This window comes from Euprymna scolopes, chromosome 44 (genome assembly GCF_053919585.1).
Source record: "Euprymna scolopes isolate OS-2025 chromosome 44, ASM5391958v1, whole genome shotgun sequence".
NCBI classification, from domain to species: Eukaryota; Metazoa; Mollusca; class Cephalopoda; order Sepiida; family Sepiolidae; genus Euprymna; species Euprymna scolopes.
The window spans coordinates 46,637,375-46,660,572 of NC_136525.1; the positions used below are offsets into that span (position 1 = coordinate 46,637,375).

The 23,198-nt window shown below is 36.0% G+C and overlaps 1 protein-coding gene across 1 annotated transcript in view; it reads right to left on the reverse strand.

Annotated features, from left to right (window-relative positions):
• Positions 1–23,198, reverse strand: part of LOC145268832 (TBC1 domain family member 31-like) — an 87,765-nt gene continuing 64,567 nt past the window's right edge. The window contains exons 18-22 of the mRNA XM_080124491.1: positions 22,991–23,083; positions 19,156–19,287; positions 9,092–9,260; positions 2,144–2,206; positions 1–259 (exon numbers count right to left, since the gene is read on the reverse strand). Of these exons, the coding sequence (XP_079980617.1) occupies positions 144–259; positions 2,144–2,206; positions 9,092–9,260; positions 19,156–19,287; positions 22,991–23,083 (573 nt within the window). The 3' untranslated portion in view covers positions 1–143. The remainder of the gene's footprint in view (positions 260–2,143; positions 2,207–9,091; positions 9,261–19,155; positions 19,288–22,990; positions 23,084–23,198) is intronic.

Genomic DNA, 23,198 nt, shown 5'->3' on the forward strand with positions numbered 1-23,198 from the left:
AAAAAATACTGTCTTCTGGTGCCCAACTTAACGTCAAAAAACAACATTATTTTTTCCCCAACCTAATAACTTCCAAATGAGCTAATAACGACCAGCAAACAAAGATGAATTGCCAGCACTGTAACCGCGAATTATATCACGTCTCATGGTGGAGGTTTCTTCGTACGACTTTCTCTGGCTAACCGTTGTCGCAAAAGACGGACTTCGTTCATAAATTTGGTCTCTGTCTGCACCCGCCGCTGGTTTGGCCGGAATGAAACTGTAAAATTGAAAAGAAAAAATAAACTAAACAAGTTCATAATGTATAGAACACATCATTAACAACACATGTATTATTAATGACTGTTACATTGACATGCATTCTTGAAAATATTTTCACATGAACAAACGTAAAAAAAAAAAAGCAATTTTTTTATGTATTGTAGTAGAAAAGCTTAATTTTAATGTGTTAGTTTTTTAGTTTACAGTAAAACTCCAGGATACGGTGGCCCTAGGATATTATTTTTTTGGGTTTGTATTACTGTACACATAGATTCGAAAACGTTGTCAAAAAAACAAATATATAACAAATAAATGTTATTAAAGGCAAGATAAGTTACTTTTCTACCAAACTGGATATATTTTTCGTGTTTTTATTCAATGTAACATGTTTATTCAGCTCAAAAAGCATACAGTGTTTACTGATGTAATGGAAAATTCAAAATGGCGCCCGACTCTCTCTTTAACACGGTAAGTTCAGGAAAAGGTGTTATAAATAATAAACTAGACAAAATACTGTTAGAAATTCGCCCAATATATGTTACCGTGACATAAGTTGACATATATTCTTAAAAGAAAGATTTAATCTGAAAATACGACATTTAAAAGCAACTAAAACTTGGCACAACAAGGGGGGGGGGAGAAATATAAGGGAGAAATGGGTCAAAGTTCCCCAAAGAGAAATAATGTTTTTGTTGTCTCCCTTTGTTCGCATAAAGAAGGTTTTCGAACCGCAATAGAGACAGACTCCAAAATCTTTAAATGGTTTTTGGAGTCTGCTCTGTGTAACACCTCGAGAAGAGAAAATAGTTAATAAAACATGTTAAAAAACACTTTGAAAAAGAGTTAAAAACATATTTAATCTTTAATTAACTAATTTAATCACCTATTTAATATATATATATATATATATATATATATATATATATATATATATATATATATATATATATATATATAGATAAATACATATATAGCGTGTCAGGAGCTGATGAAAAAAATCCAATAAAGTGCTCGATTGTGGATGTGAGAGCTTAAGATACAATATTTATTACGACACTATATATACATATTTCAAGGTCATACCATTGGTTTCATTACGCCGAAACGACCATAAGAGGTTGAAAAGAGTCAGCGTAAATTCATCAGCGACATTGAAAAACTGAACCAATGCAAAGTGAACAAACAGAAAAAAAACGTTAAACGAGCGTTTAAGACTCAGAGTTTTAAATTTTAAAAACATAACATAATAATCGACGGCAATAGATTATGATTATGGAAGGAAGAAAGTGCGTGTGCATGTGTAAGTATATGTATGTGTGTGTGTGTGTGAGAAAGAGAGAGAGAGAGGAAGTGTGTGCGTGTGTATATATATGTGTGTGTGTGTGTGAGAGAGAAAGACAAGGAGTGTGTGCGTGTGTGTGTGTATATATATGTGTGTGTGTGAGAGAGAGAGAGAGAGAGAGAGAGAGAGAGAGAGAGAGAGAGAGGGAGTGTGTGCGTGTGTGTATATATGTGTGTGTGTGTGTGAGAAAGAGAGAGGGAGTGTGTGTGTGTATGTGAGAGAGAAAGAGGGAGAGAGAGCGGGAGTGTGTGCGTGTGTGTGTGTCTGTGTGAGAGAAAGAGAGGGAGAGAGAGAGAGGAAGTGTGTGCGTGTGTGTGTGTGTGTATATACATACATATATATATATATATATATATATATATATATTCAGCTATTTATTTCTATCATTTTAATGCATTTTCAATTTCGAATAATGTGTTTAAAAAAAAAAAGACATCAAATTGAAGGTGTTGATTTTGAATCTACGGTTCGTTTTGCTCTGAGATCAATTGTTTAACTATGATGCCGTGAGAACTTTGCTTCATACACACCGATACTTACATGTCGAGATAGCCTCGTTAACATCCGAGAAATTATCATTTTCATCAAAATCAAAGCTTTTTCCTGAAACGAAAAAAATACAGAAATTAGAATTTGACTTATCTTACCATCCCCAATGTTTGATAAAAACAATCTATATATAAAAATGAGAATGTGTGTGTGTGTATGAGGACTCCACCTATACACTCAACGAATTTTTGATCTACAGACTTGAAATTTGGTATATAAGGTATTCAGACACGTGAAAAACTTTTTAATCAGTTTTAATCCGGAAAATATGCCTGGTAATGGGTCAAAAGTGAAAAATTGGTACATGGTGGTTGTCAAATTTGTATCTGTTTTTCAACTGCTTCACAAGGTTTGGAAGTCCTTTAAAAGGTCATGTCAAGCTAGTCTAATGGTTATCGTACTTGACTCACTGCCTTTAGGTTTTGGTTTCGATCTCAGCTCGAGTAATTTTTTTTACTTACAAGAAGTGAACTGTTTAGAAAAAACAGTTCTTGCATGTTATAGTTTCCTTCTTTTTTTTTCAACGTAACGTTTAATACCGGGCAATGCCAGGTACATCTTCTAGTCTATAAATATAAAAGTCTGTGTGTGTGTGTGTGTGTGTGTGTGTGTGTGTGTGTGTGTGTGTGCGTGTGTGTGCATATGTATATGTCTGCCAAAAATATGACAGCTTCCTTATCTATCTATATATCTAGAAAAGTGAGAGGACTCTTCTTAACCTATATACTCAACGAAGTTTACATCTACAGACTTTAAATTTGGTATATAGGGTATTCAGACACGTGGAAAACTTTTTAAATTGGTTTTCATCTGGAAAAAAAAAAAAGGACTGCTAAGGGGTCAAAACTTAAAAATTGGTACGTCGGTGGTCATCAGATTTTTATCTGTTTGTCAATTGTTTCACGAATGAATCGTTCACATGACAGATTACTTATGTTAAGAATAAGTAGGTTTGAAAACACTTTTTAAAGATTGTGTCAAGCTGGCCTAATTGTTATCGTACTTGACTCACTGTCTTTAGGTTTTGGTTTCGATCTCAGCTTGAGTATTTTTTTTTTTTTTATTACGTACAAGAAGTGAACTGTTTATGGAAAAAAACATAATACTTGCACCTTTTTTTTTCTTTACATGGAGGTCACCACTTATCAAGGCCCGGAAGCCACTCGGGGATAAGTAATCGCTAGTATTGGAGATTTGATAAAGTGTTTTACTTTAGGGGCTGTTCATGAGGAATTTGCTTATGTTGGACTTGAAGACATCCAAGTTGTAGTCAGGTGGGAAACAGGCAAACCGAAGTCGTGCACTTCTAAGAAATAACTTTGTTCATGGAATCTACGCTTTGATTTAGGCACAGATAAAGAGGGGAAAATTAATGACAGTAGTTTCAGCTAGATGGGTGTTTATCGTGAAAGATTGGCGAGCCGGGGACCAGAGATTGGAGCTCAGACGAGCACTTGCCATGAAAATAATGATAAAACAGAGACAAACTCGCAACATCTCTTCTGTGAGAAAGAGGTTGCAGGGAAGAGAAAAGGGCATCCCTCACTAAGCCACTAAGTCTATTTTGTACTCTGTCAAGGCAGGATAGGCTGTTTTTAGCAGCTCCTGCCCAGATGTGGCAGCAGTATTCCATCCTTGGACGTACTTGGCTTTTATATAGATAGAGAATTGCATCAGTAGTGAGATATCTTCTGGAGCAGTAGAAGGATCCTACCATCTTTCCAGCGACCTTGGCAACAGACTTGATGTAAGTGTTCCATTTCAGATCAGGAGTAAAGGTCAAACCCAGAAGCTTGTTCATGGAATCCACGTTTTGATTTAGGCACAGATAAAGAGTGGGGGAAATTTTTCACGGTGGATTCGGCTAGACGGGTGTTTTTCGTGAAAGATTGGCGAGGGGGGGACCAGAGATTGGAGTTCGGACGAGCACCTGCCATGGAAATAACGATAAAACAAGGATAGGCTCGCAACGTCTCTTCTGTGGGAGAGAGGTTGCAGGGTAGAGAAAAGGGCATCCCCCACCAAGCCACGAAGTCTATTTTGTACTCTGTCAAGGCAGGATAGGCTGTTTTTAGCAGCTCCTGCCCAGATGTGGCAGTAGTATTCCATCCTTGGACGTACTTGGCTTTTATATAGATAGAGAATTGCATCAGTAATGAGATATCTTCTGGAGCGGTAGAAGGATCCCACCATCTTTCCAGCGACATTGGCAACAGATTTGATGTACGTGTTGCATTTCATATCAGCATGCACATATTTCAGTTTCTTTCCATATTTTTTTTTGACTTCATTTTGCTTAAAGAAATTTAATGTTATGTGTTATGTTTATTACAGGGCAACACTGGGTACATCTTCTAGTATGTCTACAAAAGTGTATGCGAGGACACTTCTCAACCTATATGCTCAATGAATTTTTGATCTATAGACTTGAAATTTCGTATAAAGGTATTCAGACATGTGGAAAACTTTTAAATCAGTTTTCATCTAAAAAAAAAAAAAAAGGGGCTGCTAAGGAGTCAAACTTGAAAAATTGGTACGTGGTTGGGGGGGGGGTCATCTCATCGGATTTTTATCTGTTTGTCAACTGTTTCACAAATGCGTGTGCGTGAATCATTCACATGACAGATTTTTTTTTTTCTTTTTTTTTGTACATGGTGGTCACCACTTATCAAGGCTCGGAAGCCACTCGGGGATAACGGTTATTGCGTGTTATAATAACGTAATAATCGTTAGTATTGGAGATCTGATAAAGTATCTTACTTAAGGAAGCGGTTCCTCAGGAATTTGTTTATGTTAGACTTGAAGACATCCAAGTTGTAGTCAGGTGGGAAACAGGCAAACGGAAGAGAGTTCCACAGGTGTGCACTTCTAAGAAAGAAGCTTTGCTCATGGAATTTACATTTTGATTTAGGCACAGACAAAGAGTGGGGAAAATTATTGACAGTGGTTTCAGCTAGAGGGGTGTTTTTCGTGAAAGATTGGCGAGGGGGGGGGGCCAGAGATTGGCGCTCAGACAAGCACTTGCCATGGAAATAACGATAAAACAATGACAGGCTAGCAACGTCCCTTCTGTGGGAGAGAGGTTGCAGGGAAGAGAAAAGAGCATCCCCCACTTGGCTACAAAGTCTATTTTGTACTCTGTCAAGGCAGGATAGGCTGTTTTTAGCAGCTCCTGTGCAGATATTTTTTGTTCTCTTCAAATGTCAGAAAACGAATCTTAAGTTCTAATCTAACAATATTAATTTAGTGTGTCTTGGTTGCTGACTAGGAGGGCTTTTTTTTTTTTAGATGCGCCCTGTATGATGATAAAATTTTTTTAAGTTTATAAAGTGAAATGATTAATATAAAGAATAAATTAAAATAAATATTATTTATTATAGCTTCACAAGCAAAGAAAAAAAAAACAATCATTAATAACGTTGACTGTTAAATGGATTAAATAAACGGTTCAGTTTGAAATTCTACAGATTCTCGAGTTGCATGTCAGAAAACGAATCTTAAGTTCTAATCTAACAAACTTAATTTAGTGTCTTGGTTGCTGACTAGGAGGGCTTTTTTTTAGATGCGCCCTGTACGATGATAAAAACATTCAGTACATTTTTTACTCACTAAAACTTGATCAAAAGGGCAGGAATTACATTAGCAGTGGGGTTTTCTGGAATTGATGTGATTCTTTGCGTTTGGATTTCGGAATTGTAAAAGATGAATAAAAGTAATGCATTGAATAAAAAAACAAAAAAATCTTTTGTATGCATCAAAAAATGATATTGATTATTATATTGTACCCAATATATAGTCATGCCCTTCCCAGGCTGCATAGATCAAAAAATAATATTTATCATATGCTAGCGGGCCATCTGATATTGCCTGGTTGTAAAATACGCTTAAATATGATATTTTAAATACATGCAGATTTCGTATTTATTATTATAGAGCCAATTCTCTATTATTATACAGGGTGACCTAAAAAAAACGGGCCCCCAACTCTAATTAGTCCCTGTTACTTAGTGTTTTGTCTGAATGAAATGAAACTTTGGTCATAACTAGTTTATTATATTCAAAACATCACATCAAAACACTAGGGTCTTTGGCCTTTTTTTCTCCGTTCTACAGCATATGTTCTAAATGGCCTCCATTTAGCTTTTGTTTTTTTTTTGGGTCACCCTGTATTGTACCCAATATATAGTAGTGACTGTCCTAGGCTGATGAAAAACTGATATTTATTATATACTAGCATGCCCCCCGACGTTGCTCAGTCATAAAATTAAAAGTTTTTTCTCCTAACGAAATACTATTACTTTTGTGGTGGGGGATGTTGATAGTTCAGGCAGTCCTAAAATGCTCGGACACATTTGTAGCCCCCTCCCCGCTCCCCAAAAAATTAAATAACAATTAAATAAAAAAAATATTTTTTAAATATAGTTAGAATGCCATTTTATTTTAATTAGGTCAAAATTCATTTATATCTGTATTTATGCATTTTTTTTTAAGGAAATGCTTCCGAATCATTTGATATTGGTTGGCTCGCAAGATTGCCTGATCTAATCCCTTACGATTTTTTTTTTTGTGGGGATATTTGAAGTCAAAAGTATTCAGCCACCATCCTCCCTCGATCTCTTGAATTGAAACAAAATATTCATTCTGAAATTCTGCTATTCCAACTGAAATGATCCGTTGAGTTCATTGAAAACTTTTGTGAACATCTACAATCATTGATTGAGATTGTCAGACTGACTTCCTCATCTTGGTTGTTATCGTCACAACGTTTCGGCTGTTTTGCCCTCCGGCCTTCATCAGGTCTTGGTTGTTATCCTCACAACGTTTCGGCTGTTTGCCCTCCGGCCTTCATCAGGTGTTATCGTCACAACGTTTCGGCCATTTTGCCCTCCGGCCTTCATCAGGTGTACAAAACACCTGATGAAGGCTGGAGGGCAAAACGGCCGAAACGTTGTGACGATAACAACCAAGATGAGGAAGTCAGTCCGACAATCTCAATCAATGAAAACACCTCATCTCAAAAATACAGACAATTACTATCTACAATCGTGTGTTAGCAATGATGGGAGACATTTGTCCGATTTAATATTTAAGATGGTGTGAAAGAAAATGGCATTCTGTGTACATTTAACCCTGTGGTAGTCCTATGAGATGTTTTGTCACCTCAACTTTGCCTAAGTTCTCATAATTCCTAATTGGTAACTTATTTCTTTTCCTCTCTCCCAGTACTCTCCTGGCTCAGTTAGGGTATAGCTCACGCAGTATTGCGCAGTTGTATCTACGTTTTCTTTGGAGGTAGATGTCACTTTGTCCTTCTAGGGAGTTTAGTCACCCAAGCTGACTAACCTAGGTATGATTTTATGATTTATATATTTTTGTATTTTTCCTGTGGCAATGAAAATTTGTAGATATAAACGCATATTATGTATCATTAGGCTACTCTGTAATATTTAATATGGAATCGATATGTTTTGGTGTTTTCTTTATCATAAGTTTTGATGGGATTATTATTTTATTTACAATTTAGTACTCTTTCAGTTTTGTAACTATGAACTTAGCTAACGTAATATCTTAATTTTTACTTAGTTTTATAATTTACTAGCATGGGTGCCTGCCGTTGCCCGGGTGTTTTGAGGTGTATGCTGAGCAAAAAAAAAAACAAAAAAAAAAAAAAAAAAAAAAAAAACAGGCCAATTTTTTTTTAACTTTGATCCCTATCATGACCCCTTAAAATTTATTGTTTAGGGCTCAAATAAAAGTATTAAGTTAGATCCATGTCCAAGGAATCTATATCTAAAATTTCACGTGTTTAGACCCAAAATTGTAGGAGGAGTTTGGTAGAGTTCTCAAAGGTCAAATCCTTGAACTTTGACCCCTTAATCACCAAATTTCTGTCCGAAAACCAATCACATCGATTTTCCCAAATCTCAGTACCCTGTATGTCAAATTTCGAATCTGTAGGCTTAAAATTGACAGAGTTATTGCATAGGGAAATGTACACAGATACACACACACAGGCACTTTCACTTAATATATATATATATATATATATATATAGATTTTATTGGATTATTTTATATTAATATAAACAAGATACAAGTGATTCAAACTGTTCAACAGGGAATGTAGATATATGCTGAACCAGCAGGATAACCATATTTTACGAAATAATAACACTATAAACAATTTTAAACATTTTTGTATTGGGGTGTAGAAACACCTTATGGGACTAACAATGTTTTGAACAGCCAGGTGAATAACGCAGGGTTATTGGAAAATATTCGTCTTTTTCTTCTTTTTATTTTTCTTTCTTATTTTTTATTTTATTTTATTTTATTTTTTGCTAGACCCTGCATAAGAGTGGAGGACTAGTGAGTAGAGGTACCAGCCCAGATTTGGAAACAATACTCCATACATGGGCGAATTGTGCCTTTGTAAAAATATATGATGCTCCATGGTGGGAGTAATTTTCTAGCACGGTAGAGGGAGCCTATCTTTTATATTATATCTTATAGACAAGATATAAGCATTTCTATTAGAAAACATCCGTTTTGTTTTTCTTTCTGTTGCAAACAATATAAGGTTCCAACACTCATCGAATAAAAACAAGAATAGCAACAAAACTAAAAGTAATTGACAAGTTTTTATGCGAACAAGATACAAGTGATTCAAACTGTTCAACAGAAAATGTAGAAATATGCTGAATCAGCAGGATAACTATATTTTACGAAATGGTAACACTATAAACATTTTTGTGTTGGGGCGTATAAACATACTCAAGAGACGACCCATGTTTGGAACATCCAGGTGACTAATGCAGACTTAAAAAATAAAAAAAATATTTTCTTTATTCAATTGCTATTAAATTATTTTTTTACCAACAAATATATCCGATCATTTTGAGACATCCGATATTATAATGAAAACTGAATTATTACCAACCTGTGTCAGACGAAGCGCCATTGTTCATTTTGTCTGTGAGAACTGAAGAGTCTGGATTATTGGCATCGGTTCCAGCTGCCAAACCGTGTTCTTTTTCTGGCCCAGGCATGGTTGACGCTAATCCAGGATTTTTCTGGAGATCGGCTTGGACTTTCCGAGAAACAGCTTCCTGAAAATATAAAACAAAATGGAATCGGTAAGATGCCAGGATTCTGCACGTCAAATATTTTGGTTCATTTTTTTTTTTTTTTTAATAATAATTTAAAAGTTGACTTTTTCTCATTTCTCATTTACTAGCATAACTATCCGGCGTTGCCCAGAGCAAAAATGTAATCTATTTCTATTAAAACTTTTTTCTATTTTTCTCCCCACCCCTAGTTCCCATTTTCCCTCCCTTTCTCCTTTGCCAAGCGTATTCATCTCTGGACAAACACACACACACACACACACACACACAACTCTTATTTTTTATGACAGACTAGCGGTGTACCCGGCGTTGCTCAGGTGTGTAGAGGTGATGTAATAAGGATATTGAGCAAGGGCAAGGCGTAAAAAAAAAGCATGGAAAAACAAAATAAGCGATAAAAACAGGAGAATAAAGAAGAAGTGAACGAAAAAAATCACATAAATAACCGTGTTTAAATGTTAAAACTTTCAACAACAAAAAAAAACAAATAAAAACAATCCGTTATGTTTTGAACAGTCAGGTGAATAACGCAGGGTTATTGGAAAATATTCTTTTTTTTTCTTTTTCTTTTCTTATTTTTCTTCTTTTTTTTTTTTTTTTTGTTATATGGGCATGAACATGAAACCCTAAGCTTACAACGCGGCCCCGATATCCATTGCTCCATGACAACATCATAAAAAAACATTGTGTTTTTTTTCTATTTAAACCGATTCAAGAAAGAACACTAGATGCACATCAGTGGTTGCCAAAGTCGGTTAAAGAGGAACGATTTTTTTGTGACTCTCCCTTGTTTTAAACGATCGGTGTATCTATACGAAATAATTTACTGTTTTTTTCTAATTTTCACATATTATTCAACCGAGACATCGCTCTTTCAGATGGTACTAGTTCCGACCCAGTTCGATGCCGCTGAGAAAAGATTTTGGCAGACATGATGATAAATGAACACAACACACACCCACCCACACACATATATGATGATTGATGATTCCAACGTCTTGTCAGACGAGTGCCACTCCCTCAGACACTTAAAGTCCATGAGCCCGAAAATGACATTTTTTTATTTTTTAGTCCTACCGGTGAATTCACACGCTCAAGCAGGCATGACACTGAAGACGGTCATTGAGATCAATTATTACATGCTTCCAGCATTTCAAGCCTCCATGCGTCACAACTTTTCCATCGCCACAGGACCATTTTTATAGACAAATGCCTCAGGGAGTATCTATACACAGATGATATTACAGAGTCTTAGCTTTGTACGACAGCTAAGTCTCTCTCTCTCGGTTCAAAATCCTGAGATCCAGCAACATCCAAGAGCAAGATAGCCAGCAACAAGTTAAACTGCAGACCAGCTTCATGCGGCTTTATGGTTTTTTAAATCAGAGATTTGCTTCTCCTAGAAAGGTTTCCTTCACCACAGCTTACAGGAGCCCTCTCCACCCCAACACACACATACATACACACAAACACACATGGTGCTAGTTGGCTGTTGACCCCAAAAAAGGGTTCATTCGACCTTTGGAAGGTCTTGTTTTTAATCCTTCAGGGCCCTCCTCATCAAACAAGTCTGGTGGGGGAACCAGTTTAGTCGCCGGTGACCTGACCATGAGGAAGGTAGTACTGGGTTATATGGTACCAGTAGCATATGACGACCTGACACATACAAACATACATACACACATACACATAATACATGGCAGACATACATACACACATACACATAAACAGACGTTTGATATTGATATAATAGATTAGCAGGGGTGCCCGGTGTTGCCCAGGTGTGTGTAGGTGGTGTACTAAGGAACCGGTAAAAAAAAATGGTTGTAGTAGAAGTAGAAGTGGAAGTAGGCAGACAGGCTCGAACCTGTAACGCGAAGGAGGTGCCCGGCATTGCCCAGGCATGAAGAGGTGGTGTAGTAAGGAAACCCGGGGGGAGGGGGGAATAGTAGTAGCAAGTGGGGGAGAAAAAACAACAGTAGGCAGCCCGAGTAGAGAGGTTTAAAAAAAAAAAAAGTGGTAATAGGCAGGCAGGCAGGCTCGAAGCCGTAACACGAAGGAGAAAAAAGAGGTTTAAAAAAACACGACCAGAATACCAGAGCGTTGAAATTAAACATAGTCAGCCCAACCAAGACGATGACTTTGCAAAACGCAAAAACCGACTCCTCCTTGTAAAAAACTGCCCAGTTGAGGGTGAAGGAATCAATGTTTTGGCCAATTTTTCGATATTTGTCGTCTGAAGGGTCGAGCTTTAAAATGGTACCAGTTTGGTCAGGTTCTGACGCATCTGTTGGAAGTTTTTGCGAGATATACAAACACACACACATTACACCCTTTGTATAGGGTGTCCCAAAAGAAGCTGAATTGATCAAATATAAGATTGAACAATAGAAGCATCAAACTAGCAAAAAAAGATTTCAGAGTATCTAGATTAACTCTACTAAAGTCATCATGAGTCGTTACACCATCAAGGAGTCGATATTTATCGTAGAGTGGTACTTTCGGTTGAATTTAAATTTCAAATCCGTCAGCTTCTTTTGGGACACCATGTATATAAAGAAGATTCGGCACTTGTACATTTTAATCAAGACATTAAAAAATGAAAATATCGAAAAAAGTTTAAATTGCACGTATTCGTTATGGAATGAAGTTCTCCGAAAAAAAAATTTCACTTAATTTCATCACGTAGTTTTTTTTAAATTTTTTTACAGCAAAAAAACAATTTATGCTACCGAGCAAAACGTTCTATTTTTAGGAAAAGCTAGCATTAAAGATGGGGAGGGAGTGTCGGTGCTTTAACTGGAGTTATCTATGGGCCTTTCTAAACTCCAAACAAACATAAGATAGAACAATAGAAGCATCAACCTAGCAAAAAAAAGATTTCGGAACATCTAGATTAACTCTACTAGGGGTAGGCTATAGAAACAAAATTTTTCAAATAAATGCCAAAAGTGGCTTATTACCTTCATTTATATGTAAATAGATGGGAACAAGTGATTTTGTTCAAAACGGGTCAAAATTGGAGGGTCGCTGGCCCCAAACGTGATTTGACCGCGTCGACGCGTGAAAATGGCCCAAATTTCGCCCCTCGAACACACTTAATCACTTATTGAAAGCCACAGGGTGCATTTTTTTACTATAAATGCATTTGTATCATTAAATCTAACATTCCCATTGGCTATCCCACAAGTATAGGGTTTTTTAGGATATTTCAGAGTCCAAAATGGGTCAAAATTACCCCAAAATTAGCCAAAAATGGTCGGAAATCACGGATTTTCCAAAATGCACCTCCCATGGGCCCAAAGACACCTCTACATGGCAAAAACTGTTGGGAAATGCTTGAAGCAGGCACTCTCCTAACTTTTGCACTGTTAATGAGGGGTATAAGGACCTTTAAAAGGGGCTAAATATGGCCGATTTAGCCAAAGAGAGTCAAAAAGTCCCTAAGAATCAACATAGGTTGTCAAAAAGGGGCTTAATTTGAGTTATAGATGGAAAATTACCAAATAAGGAAATGTTTTCTTTCTGTAACAATGCAATGGCATCTTTAAATAGACACGATAACATTGCATTGCATTAATTGTGAATTTGATTGAACTTTGCTTTCTTTTTCAGTTAGTAAAATGCAATGAACATGACTGGTATAGCAGGGCAGATTGACGAAGATTATAATTACGACGATTGGACTTATCTTCTGCTTGATTCTCTTCCAACTGAGGCTGAATGTGTTCAAGCTGTGCAACATCATGCTGCCAAATATGGTACCACGACACAGAAAAATCATATTCACCATTTCTCCTTGCGATTACTACAATTGTGGCAGAAAACCTTTGGTGGTGATGTTCGTTATGTTACAATACCTGGGATAAAACAAACTTGATCGATCGCTAAAAATTTACGACAAAGATGTCTACAAAGCAAAGGGTTCCAGACGTGTGAATATGATTAAATGGAAACGAGAGCACCATGTCCTTCTCAATATACTTTCAAAAGATGTGAATCCTGATGAATTTGATGTACATGAACGAAGATTCTTTGTCGATCAAAAGTCTCTCTCTCGCAAATGGCTCATTGACACTTTCCACGTCGATATGGAACATGAACGGTTTCTGGCAGAGCAAGAACTGCACAATCGTTTGGATTTGGACGATGATCAATTTGAAGTGGAGGATATAAGTGACCAATTGCCAGAGCATGATACCTCAAACAATTTGAACTACTCATTAAACAGATCGGGTACAATCCGTAGCACTGTCCCATGTACCGAGATCGCCACCCAAACACATGTCACTTACAATCTGCGAACTGGTGCATGGAATTTCCAGGAGTCAATCAAAATAGCTCTAGCAAATTCCTGTGCTGCAGCCAACATTTCGCCTCACCAAGCCAGAATTGCTTTTCAGGTTACAAGTGAGCAATTCTTTGGGGCATGTTATCTTCTATCTCCACCTAACTCACAGGAGGACAATGATGGTGAGCGCAGAGATGAAGATGAACCACCAATCAAATGGGTATGATCAAAGGAAGAGTACATTGAGTACCAGGATGTTCTTCCCTCTGAAAGAGTCTTAATGAAGAACTGAAGAGCAGAAGACATTGAAAATTCAATTTTTGTCGTGCAATGTCATTGGTGCATGGAACTTGACAAGACGAAAACCAGTATTTGTGCTAGAGAATAATGATCTGATTGACGAGCTCTTTAATGCATTATATTGATATTTTACTGTTGAATGATTTTAAAGTAATGTGAAGTGAAGCTGTGTCTTGAAATAACAAAATAATTCCTTTGCTAATTACTCATACCTTTTATCAAGTTATTCAATATATTGGTTACAAATCGAGAAATAGCGAATCGAGGGCCATTTTCATCAATTTTGGGGTAACTATGATAACAATATGAATTCAGACTCTTCTTGGACAGCATTTTATTGACATTCAATGTTCAATTTACAATTAATTACTTTCTGAGAAGTTGATGTAGTAAAGTTACGATGTTTCTAAAAAGTATCATTGATGAATGAACTAATGATTCATATGTTATGTACCGTAAAGCGTAATTTTGTCATTTTTGGATTGTTTTGACCCTTTTTACATCCCCCAAAAATCTCTAAATACCCTAAATACAAATGGATAAGATAACAGGGTGGTTATTTCAGTCTTCCAACTGTAAAAAGCCATACAGGAGTGTTTATAGGAGCCCGATGAGATATAATACCTGCATTTTGGGGATTATCCGTGATTTTCATTCATTTTTGGCTAATTTTTGGGTCAATTTGACCCATTTTGGACCCTTAAGATACCTTGAAAAGCCCTATATAGGTGGGATAGCCAGTGAGAATGTTAGATTTAATGATATAGAGCCATTTATGGTCAAAAATTGCACCCTGTGTGGCTTGGGAGGTGCATTTTGGAAAATCCGTGATTTCCGACCATTTTTGGCTAATTTTGGGGTAATTTTGACCCATTTTGGACTCTGAGATACCCTAAAAAGCCCTATACTTGTGGGATAGCCAATGGGAATGTTAGATTTAATGATACAAATGCATTTATAGTAAAAAAATGCACCCTGTGGCTTTCAATAAGTGATTAAGTGTGTTCGGGGGCGAAATTTGGGCCATTTTCACGCGTCGACGCGGTCAAATCACGTTTGGTGTCAGCGACCCTCCAATTTTGACCCGTTTTGAAAAAAATCACTTGTTCCCATCTATTTACATATAAATGAAGGTAATAAGCCACTTTTGGCATTTATTTGAAAAATTTTGTTTCTATAGCCTACCCCTAACTCTACTAAAGTCATCATGAGTCGATATTTATCGTAGAGAGGTACTTTCAGTTGAATTTAAATTTCAAATCCGTCAGCTTTTTTTGGGACACCATCTATATACATAAAAGCGAAAATGTGTGTGTATATATGTGTGTGTGTGTGTGTGTTCGCTAAAAACTTTCGACAGTCAGTTTTTTTTGTGTTTTTTTTTCGATGTTTTGATTACCCCCCCCCCCGCTTAAGTTTTAACGTTTTCTTTTTTTACTTTGCTTATAACAAACAAACCTGGTCGTTGACCTCATTTGCTGAATAGCTATTGCTCTACGACTTCCATGCGCGCACCTGTCAATTTGGTTCTTACTTAAACAAATTCAAACATCTTTCAGTAACTCATTCTGGCTGGCCGATTTTATTTTCAAACTTCGCCTCAGGGCTTCGGGTTCGATCCTACCCCCCCCCCCTCTGGTTTCTTTTTTATTTAACACCACACATGCCTCCAAACACCCGGGCAATGCCAGGTACTCCCGCTAGTGTATATATAGAAGATTCGGCACTTGTACAGTTTAATCAAGACATTAAAAAATGAAATTATCGAAAAAAGTTTAAATTGTATGTATCCGTTATGGAATGAAGTTCTGGGAAAAAAATGTCACTTAATTTCATCAAGTAGTTTTTGTTTTACAGCGAAAAAACAATTTGTTATGATACCGAGCAAGAGGTTCGATTTTTATGAAAAAAAGCTAGTATTAAAGATGGGGAGGTCGATATAACTGGAGTTATCTACCGTGGCGTTTTTAAAATTAAAACAAAAATTTTTTTAAAATCCAAGATGTCTGCCTTCAACGTGCTCTCATAAAAACGTGTTTTTCCGCTGTAAAAAAAAATAATACTCGATCAAATTAAGTGATATTTTTTTACGGAGATCTTCAGTTCAAAACGGATACGTACAATATAACCTTTTTTTTTTCTCGATATTTTCATTTTTTTATGTCTTGATTAAACTGAACAAGTACCGAAGATTCCTCAAGACATAGTGCAGATGTGATGTTGTCACCGGTAGGGAACAATTGCCTGGCTTCGTAAATTTAATTTTGGACTACGAAGCTGAAGCATTTCGGCACTTATTCAGTGAAATGTCTGAAAATAAAACACTGCATTTTTGCATTTCCGCTATTGAAACGGTTGAGCCCCCCCACCCCCTTTCACCCTATTAAAACATTTTAAATATTAAGAGAAATATGTTGAAATTCCTTTTCTTTTTTACATAGGCATCACCACTTATCAAGGCCAAGAGGCCACTCGAGGATAGGGTTACAGAGTGTAGAGTAGTCAACTGGACAATAGAGTAATCGTTAGTAATGGAAATTTGTTAACTTATATGGAACGGCTCATCAAAAACTTGTTTATGTTAGACTTGAAGACAACCATCTTGTAGTCAGCTGGAAAGCAGGAAAACGGAAGACAATTCCATAGGCGTGCAGTTCTAAGAAAGAAGCTTTGCTCATGGAATCTACGTTTAGGTTTAGGCACAGATAAAGAGTGGGGGAAATTAGTGATAGTGTTTTCTGCTAGACGGGTGTTTTTTGTGAAAGTTCGTCGAGGGAGGGCCATAGATTGGAGCTCAGTCGAGCACTTGCCATGAAAATAATGATAAAACAGACAAACTCGCAACATCTCTTCTGTGAGAAAGAGGTTGCAGGGAAGAGAAAAGGGAATTCCCTACAAGGCTACGAAGTCTATTTTGAACTCTATCAAGGCAGGACAAGTCCTTTCTAGCAGCTCCTGCCAAAATGTGGCAACAGTATTCCATCCTATGACGTACCTGGCTCTTATATGGATAGAGAATTGCATCAACGGTGAGATACTGGATCGATAGAAGGATCCCACCATTTTTCCAGTGATCTTGGCAATGGATTTAATGTATGTGTTCCATTTAAGATCAGGAGTAAAGGTCAAGCCCAGAAGCTTGTCAAAACATGAGACCTCCCCAAGACGAGAGCCATTCATTTCACTTGATGCCAGATGGGAATGAGAGCATTGATAATGTAAAGACACATTAATTTTCTTTTATTTTAAACTAGCGGGGGGTACCCGGCGATGCCCGGGTGTCTTGAGGTAAATCAAAACTCCGGGGGGGGGGGGGGGGTAAATAAAAAAAATGTTTTGGTAGATAAGTATGAAAATCGAACCCGTATCCTTGAGTTGGAAATTAATATGTGAAAAAAAAAAAAAACGGGAGACGTTACTCATTAGGCCACCGCAATATACATACAACATACTCAGGTTTGAATTTATTTATTAAACTATAAAAACAGGCGTGCGCAATAAAAGTTAACTCTGCTGCTTCGATTTGACCTAATTAAGAAGGTCAAATAGAAGTCACGCAGTTGTTTACCCAAGTTTGACTGTTTTTGTTTTTTCCCCCCAACAGATGTTGGGGGGAGGGGAACCAGCTCCCAATTGTCCAGATTGAATAACAATTGTCTGATGTGCAACATTGATCAAAGCTGATTGCTTCTGGACATTTTCCGGCGCAATGCCAAGGATTTGTTAACTTTGAATTAGTTTCGCTTTTTATACGAAAAAGCCTCATCAACATGCGAGAAGCCAAAATAGCAATAATTTTGTAAAAGTCGACGTAAATAAATCTAGATGCGACGCACTTTCCCAAATCGTACATATTATTATTTAGGACCCATATAAACAGTTGTAAGCGATCGTAACGACATCGGAACCGTGTGCGAGAAAAGCCTTTTGAAGACATACACGAAATGGTCACACACATTTTGCCTTTTATATATATAGATGGAAATGAAGGCGACATTTTATTTGTTCATGTTTTTTTATTTTGCAAGTTCTAAATTCTTACCAAATAATTATTTTCAGCATATGACGGTTATATGTAAATATCGTGCCGTGAGCAAAAAAAGAAGACTATAAAAAGGAGAGAGCACATTTGGAATTTCTGAAGCTAGTCAATAGTTGTTAATTGGATTATCTCCCCTTTGCAGATTACCTGTTTTTTAAGTTTCTGAAGTTAAATGTCTCTTGCAGGCGTTAGTTATTAATTGAATTATCTCCCCTTTTGAAAATTGGATTTTTGGAGTTGGTTCTTGCAGTCTATAACTGTAGTTGAATTTACTCCCCTAGGTCCTGGATATGACCTAAAACTATATCCGATGGTGAGGCCCCCACCTTGCGGACCTTGGGGAGTGTGGAGCCACCCTTTAATTGCCATTGCTCCCAGGTCCACTCTGACTCGGAGTAGTAGTACCTGTTAGAGTCCCAACTATGGGTTAAATAGAATCCGACTTAAAAAACAAATATACTCCATGAAAAATCGTTCCTCAAAATAACTAGATTCAGCATTAAATAACCTGAAAAAGGTTGAGTTGTTAATTGAATTATCTCCCCTTTGCAAATTAACTGTTTTAAGTTTCTGAAGTTAGATGTCCCTTGCAGACGTTAGTTATTAATTGAATTATCTCCCCTTTTGAAAATTGGATTTTTGGAGTTGGCTCTTGCAGTCTATAATTGTAATTGAATTTACTCCCCTTTGTTTAGAGGCTGTTTGGAATTTCTGAAGCTAGATGGTTCTGGCAGTCAATAGTTGTTACTTGAATTATCTCCCCTTGGCAGATTAACAGTTTTATGTTTTTGAAATTAGATGTCCCTTGCAAGCTATTGTTATTAATTGAATTATTTCCCCTTTTGAAAATTGTTTTTTTTTTAAGTGTATAATTATAGTTGTATGAACTCCCCTTTGCCTATAGGATTTTAGAATTTCTAAAGCTAGATGGTTCTGACAGTCAATAGGTGTTAATTGAATCATCTCCCCTTTGCAGATTAAGCTAAAGGTCTCTTGCAGTCTTCAATCGTAGTTGAATTAACTCCCTTTTGCACTTATAGCCTGTTTGGAATTTCTAAAGCTAGAGATAGGTTTTTCAGTCCATAATTGGAATTAAATTATCTCCCCTTACAGATTCGCTGTTTGGAATTTTTAACGCTAGATGGCTATGGCAGTTAATAGTTGTTAATCGAATTATCTCCCCTTTGAAGGCTGCCTGTTTGGAGTTTCTAAATCTAGAAACACGGATGAAATCAAAACTTTACCTGGCATTTTTTATCACCTAAAAGATCCGTCATGCAATCAATGATCTTGTTTTCCAGTTCTTCATGTTTCTCGCGCACTTCTTCGTCCATCTTCAGCGTGTTCGACGATTGAATGTATTGCCGTAGCATTTCCTGAAATATTCACAAAATCCAAAGATGTGAACAAATTCTACACAAAAAAGATGTTTATCTTGGACTTTTCAGCTTTAAGATGGCTGACACTGAAACAAAATTACCTTAACATTAATTTTATTTTTATAATAATTTTGTCAAATTAATAATTTCTTAGCCTCTGTTTAGTATTGAGAGGTAATAAATACCCCTGTAAGATAAGCTACATGTGTAATTGTGAAGCAAGAATTGCATAATCTCCAACCACACGTTTCCTGGGTCGATACTGCCTGATTCCAATGACCAGGAAAAGTCCAAGACACAATCAAGCTGGTCAAAATATTCCAACCGTATTGATTCATATAAACATTGAAGAAAATAATCGAAATCCGCTAATATTTTAATTTTGAAAATCAATATGAATTCATGGACTCTGTTCAGTCATCAGAGACAATGGATACCCCCTGTAAGGGTAGTTATGCTTGAACTTCTGGAAGGCGACATGGAAGTCCTCTTGTGAGAGCATGTCAATGACCCTCGTCACAGCCTCTTTCATCTCCTCAATTGTCTCATAATGACAGCTTCTAAGGTTTTCCTTGAGCTTAGGGAATAACCAAAAGTCACAGGAAGCAAGGTCTGGACTATAGAGAGGCTGAGGAACTGTGTTGATGCTCATCTTGGTCAAATAGTCGGTCACAAGGATGAAGCACCGTTGGAACAAACTTTGCACCAATCTCCAGTTCCTCACGAATAATTGTGTGTACAATTTTCACACTAACATAAAACTGTGCACTTATTTTCTCTATAGATGTAAAACGGTTCTTATCCATGAAATTCTGCATTTGGCTAATTCTGGAGAATTTCTGTATTTGGCCAATTCTTGAGAATTTCTGTATTTGGCCAATTCTTGAGAATTTCTGCATTTGGCCAATTCTTGAGAATTTCTATATTTGGCCAATTCTTGAGAATTTCTGAATTTGGCCAATTCTTGAGAATTTCTGAATTTGGCCAATTCTTGAGAATTTCTGTATTTGGCCAATTCTTGAGAATTTCTGTATTTGGCAAATTCTTCAGAATTTCTGTATTTGGCCAATTCTTCAGAATTTCTGTATTTGGCCAATTCTTCAGAATTTCTATATTTGGCCAATTCTTTAGAATTTCTATATTTGGCCAATTCTTTAGAATTTCTATATTTGGCCAATTCTTGAGAATTTGTGTATTTGGCCAATTCAATTGTCTCATAATGACAGCTTCTAAGGTTTTCCTTGAGCTTAGGGAATAACCAAAAGTCACAGAAAACAAGGCTTGGATTATAGTTTGAGACAGCCTGACATTCATTCATTTTTTTTATGGCCCACATCAGATCTTATTTATTTTTAACTCTATCTTATTAGCTCATATCTTGAGTTTTTCTACATTTTTACATTAAACGACTTTTTCCTTGAATTCATAAAAAAGGGTTTCACTTGGATTTTATAACTCCTTTCTTCTAAATTTTGCACCCTAATATCTACTTTGTGTACTGTTCTTTTCAACTAATACTGTACCTTTTTAAAAACCTGTTATTTTCAATACTTATCAGAGGTATTCCCAGAAATCTCAGAAAACTTGCAGATGCATAAAGTACATTTGTGTGAAATTTCACAAAAATTGGGTCAGTCATTTTGTAGGAAATGAAATCACACACAGACAAAATACCTTTTATATATATACTAGCAAAAGTACCCGTCATTGACTGGGTTCAAAAACAGCCTACAGAAAATGGACTCTGATTTATGAAAGTATGATAGGTTATGAAAAGGAAGGGTTGTAAAGAGATAGCTTCGAATTTGGGGGTATCAAAACCAAAGCAAAATATGATGAAAGTAAAAATAAAATAGATAAACCCCATTATTTATTATACCATACCTGTTCACACTGAAACACTTATCACAATATTCTGTGGATCTATATTAAAAAACCTTGTTAAACTTTGTGACATATTTCCATTCTATAGAGGTCAGGCGTGAACGCAGACCCCACAATTTTATTATACCATCCCTATTTAAGTTAAAATATACTTATCAAAAGTATTATTATGTACATCTATATCAAAAACCCTTGTAAACGTTTTTTTTTTCATTTTTAAATTTTTTATTTCCATACTTTGTGGACCAGGCGCAAACGCAGATCCTACAATTTTAATGAACCACCGTTCTGCCAGATCAAACATACCCATTCCTGTGTCTCGATACATCTTCTATCATTATATGTGATCAGTTTTCTATAATAGTCAACCATATAGAAGCCTATTCGTGACCAGACACACACACACAGATGTTCAGCTTTATATATATATATATATATATATATATATTTTGGCAGCAAGTCGTTATCAAGGCACGTTTGATTAAATACGACACAGTTTTCTTTCTTCTTTATTTTTCTGTTGATTTTCTCAATCTGCCAAGCATTTTTTCTCGTTTCAGTTGGGAAGTTGTGTATTAGGTTAACAACAAAATTGCTCCTGACAACGATCAATAATCAAAAGTGCTAGAGAAAAATGGAAGACAAACGATATATATATATATATATATATATATATGTATATATAAAAGTGAACGTGTCTGTCTGTGTACATTTTCCTTCACAATAACTCTGTCAATTTTCAGTCTACAGACTCGAAATTTGATATACAGGGTACTGAGATTAGGGAAAAATCGTTTTCGGCCAGAAATTTGGCTGTTAAGGGGTCAAAGTTCAACGATTTGACCTTTGAGAACTCTACCAAACTCCTCCAACAATTTTGAGTCTAAACACTTGAAATTTTAGATATAGGTTCCTTGGACATGGATCTAACTTAATAACTTAATTTGAGCCCAAACAATAAAATTTAAGGGGTCATAATAGGGGTCAAAGTTAAAAAAAATTGATCGTTTTTTTTGTTTTTTTTGCTCAGCATACACCTCCAAACACCCGGGCAACGCCGGGCACCCATGCTATTATATATATATATATATATATATATATATATATATATATATATATATATATATATTCATCAAATACTTTTACAAGCAAAATCCGATCCCGCATTTTGCTAAATCCTACCCTCTGATGAGAAGGAAAGTATTTTGCGGATTAAGGCAAATCCACTTATTTAGTGTTTCCTTTTCAAATTAAATGTTTTTAACTCTTTTTCATAGTGTTTTTTAACATGTTTTATTAACTACTTGTTCTTTATATATATATATATATATATATTTATTTTTTTGTGTAATATATATATATATATATATATATATATATACACACACACATTTTGTTCCTTATTTTTCATCGTTCTAGTTCTGACTGTGTCGGCGTCATCTTTTTCATGGATGGGAATGCACATAAAATTAAAATAAATCACTGGACTCCAACGCTTTATATTTATGTTTGGTAAAATTATGGTGAAACTCAATTGTAAAAGTTACACTCTTCTGGAGGTTCAAGGTTCAATGCAGATTCCAGAGTTCGACAAGATACACCTTAAGAAGGTCCGAGGTTACATCGACCAAAACATGAAAATGACACTCAAGATGAGAACAGTAGTCCGAAGAATCCAAATGATTTGAATAATAATGACATACCCCCGTCCCCAAAGTACAAACATTGTTTACGGAAATGGAAGAGATAAACTCACATTCCAACATAAAAGGAATCTTCACCTTTCCATTAAAAATAGGTCGGCTCCAAAACTCACCTGTTCATAGAGACGTCTCTGTAATTCAAGTTCAAAGTTTTTTAATTCGCCTTCATTCAGCGCAGCATCTACATCTCGGAGTTTTTCTTTCTCCTGCGTTGAGAAAAAAAAGAAGAGAAATATATAAAGTTTGGAATTAAAAGACAAAAATCCAGAAAAATCTTCATGATGTATGTACCTGTTACGAATCGAAATTATTATTATATCA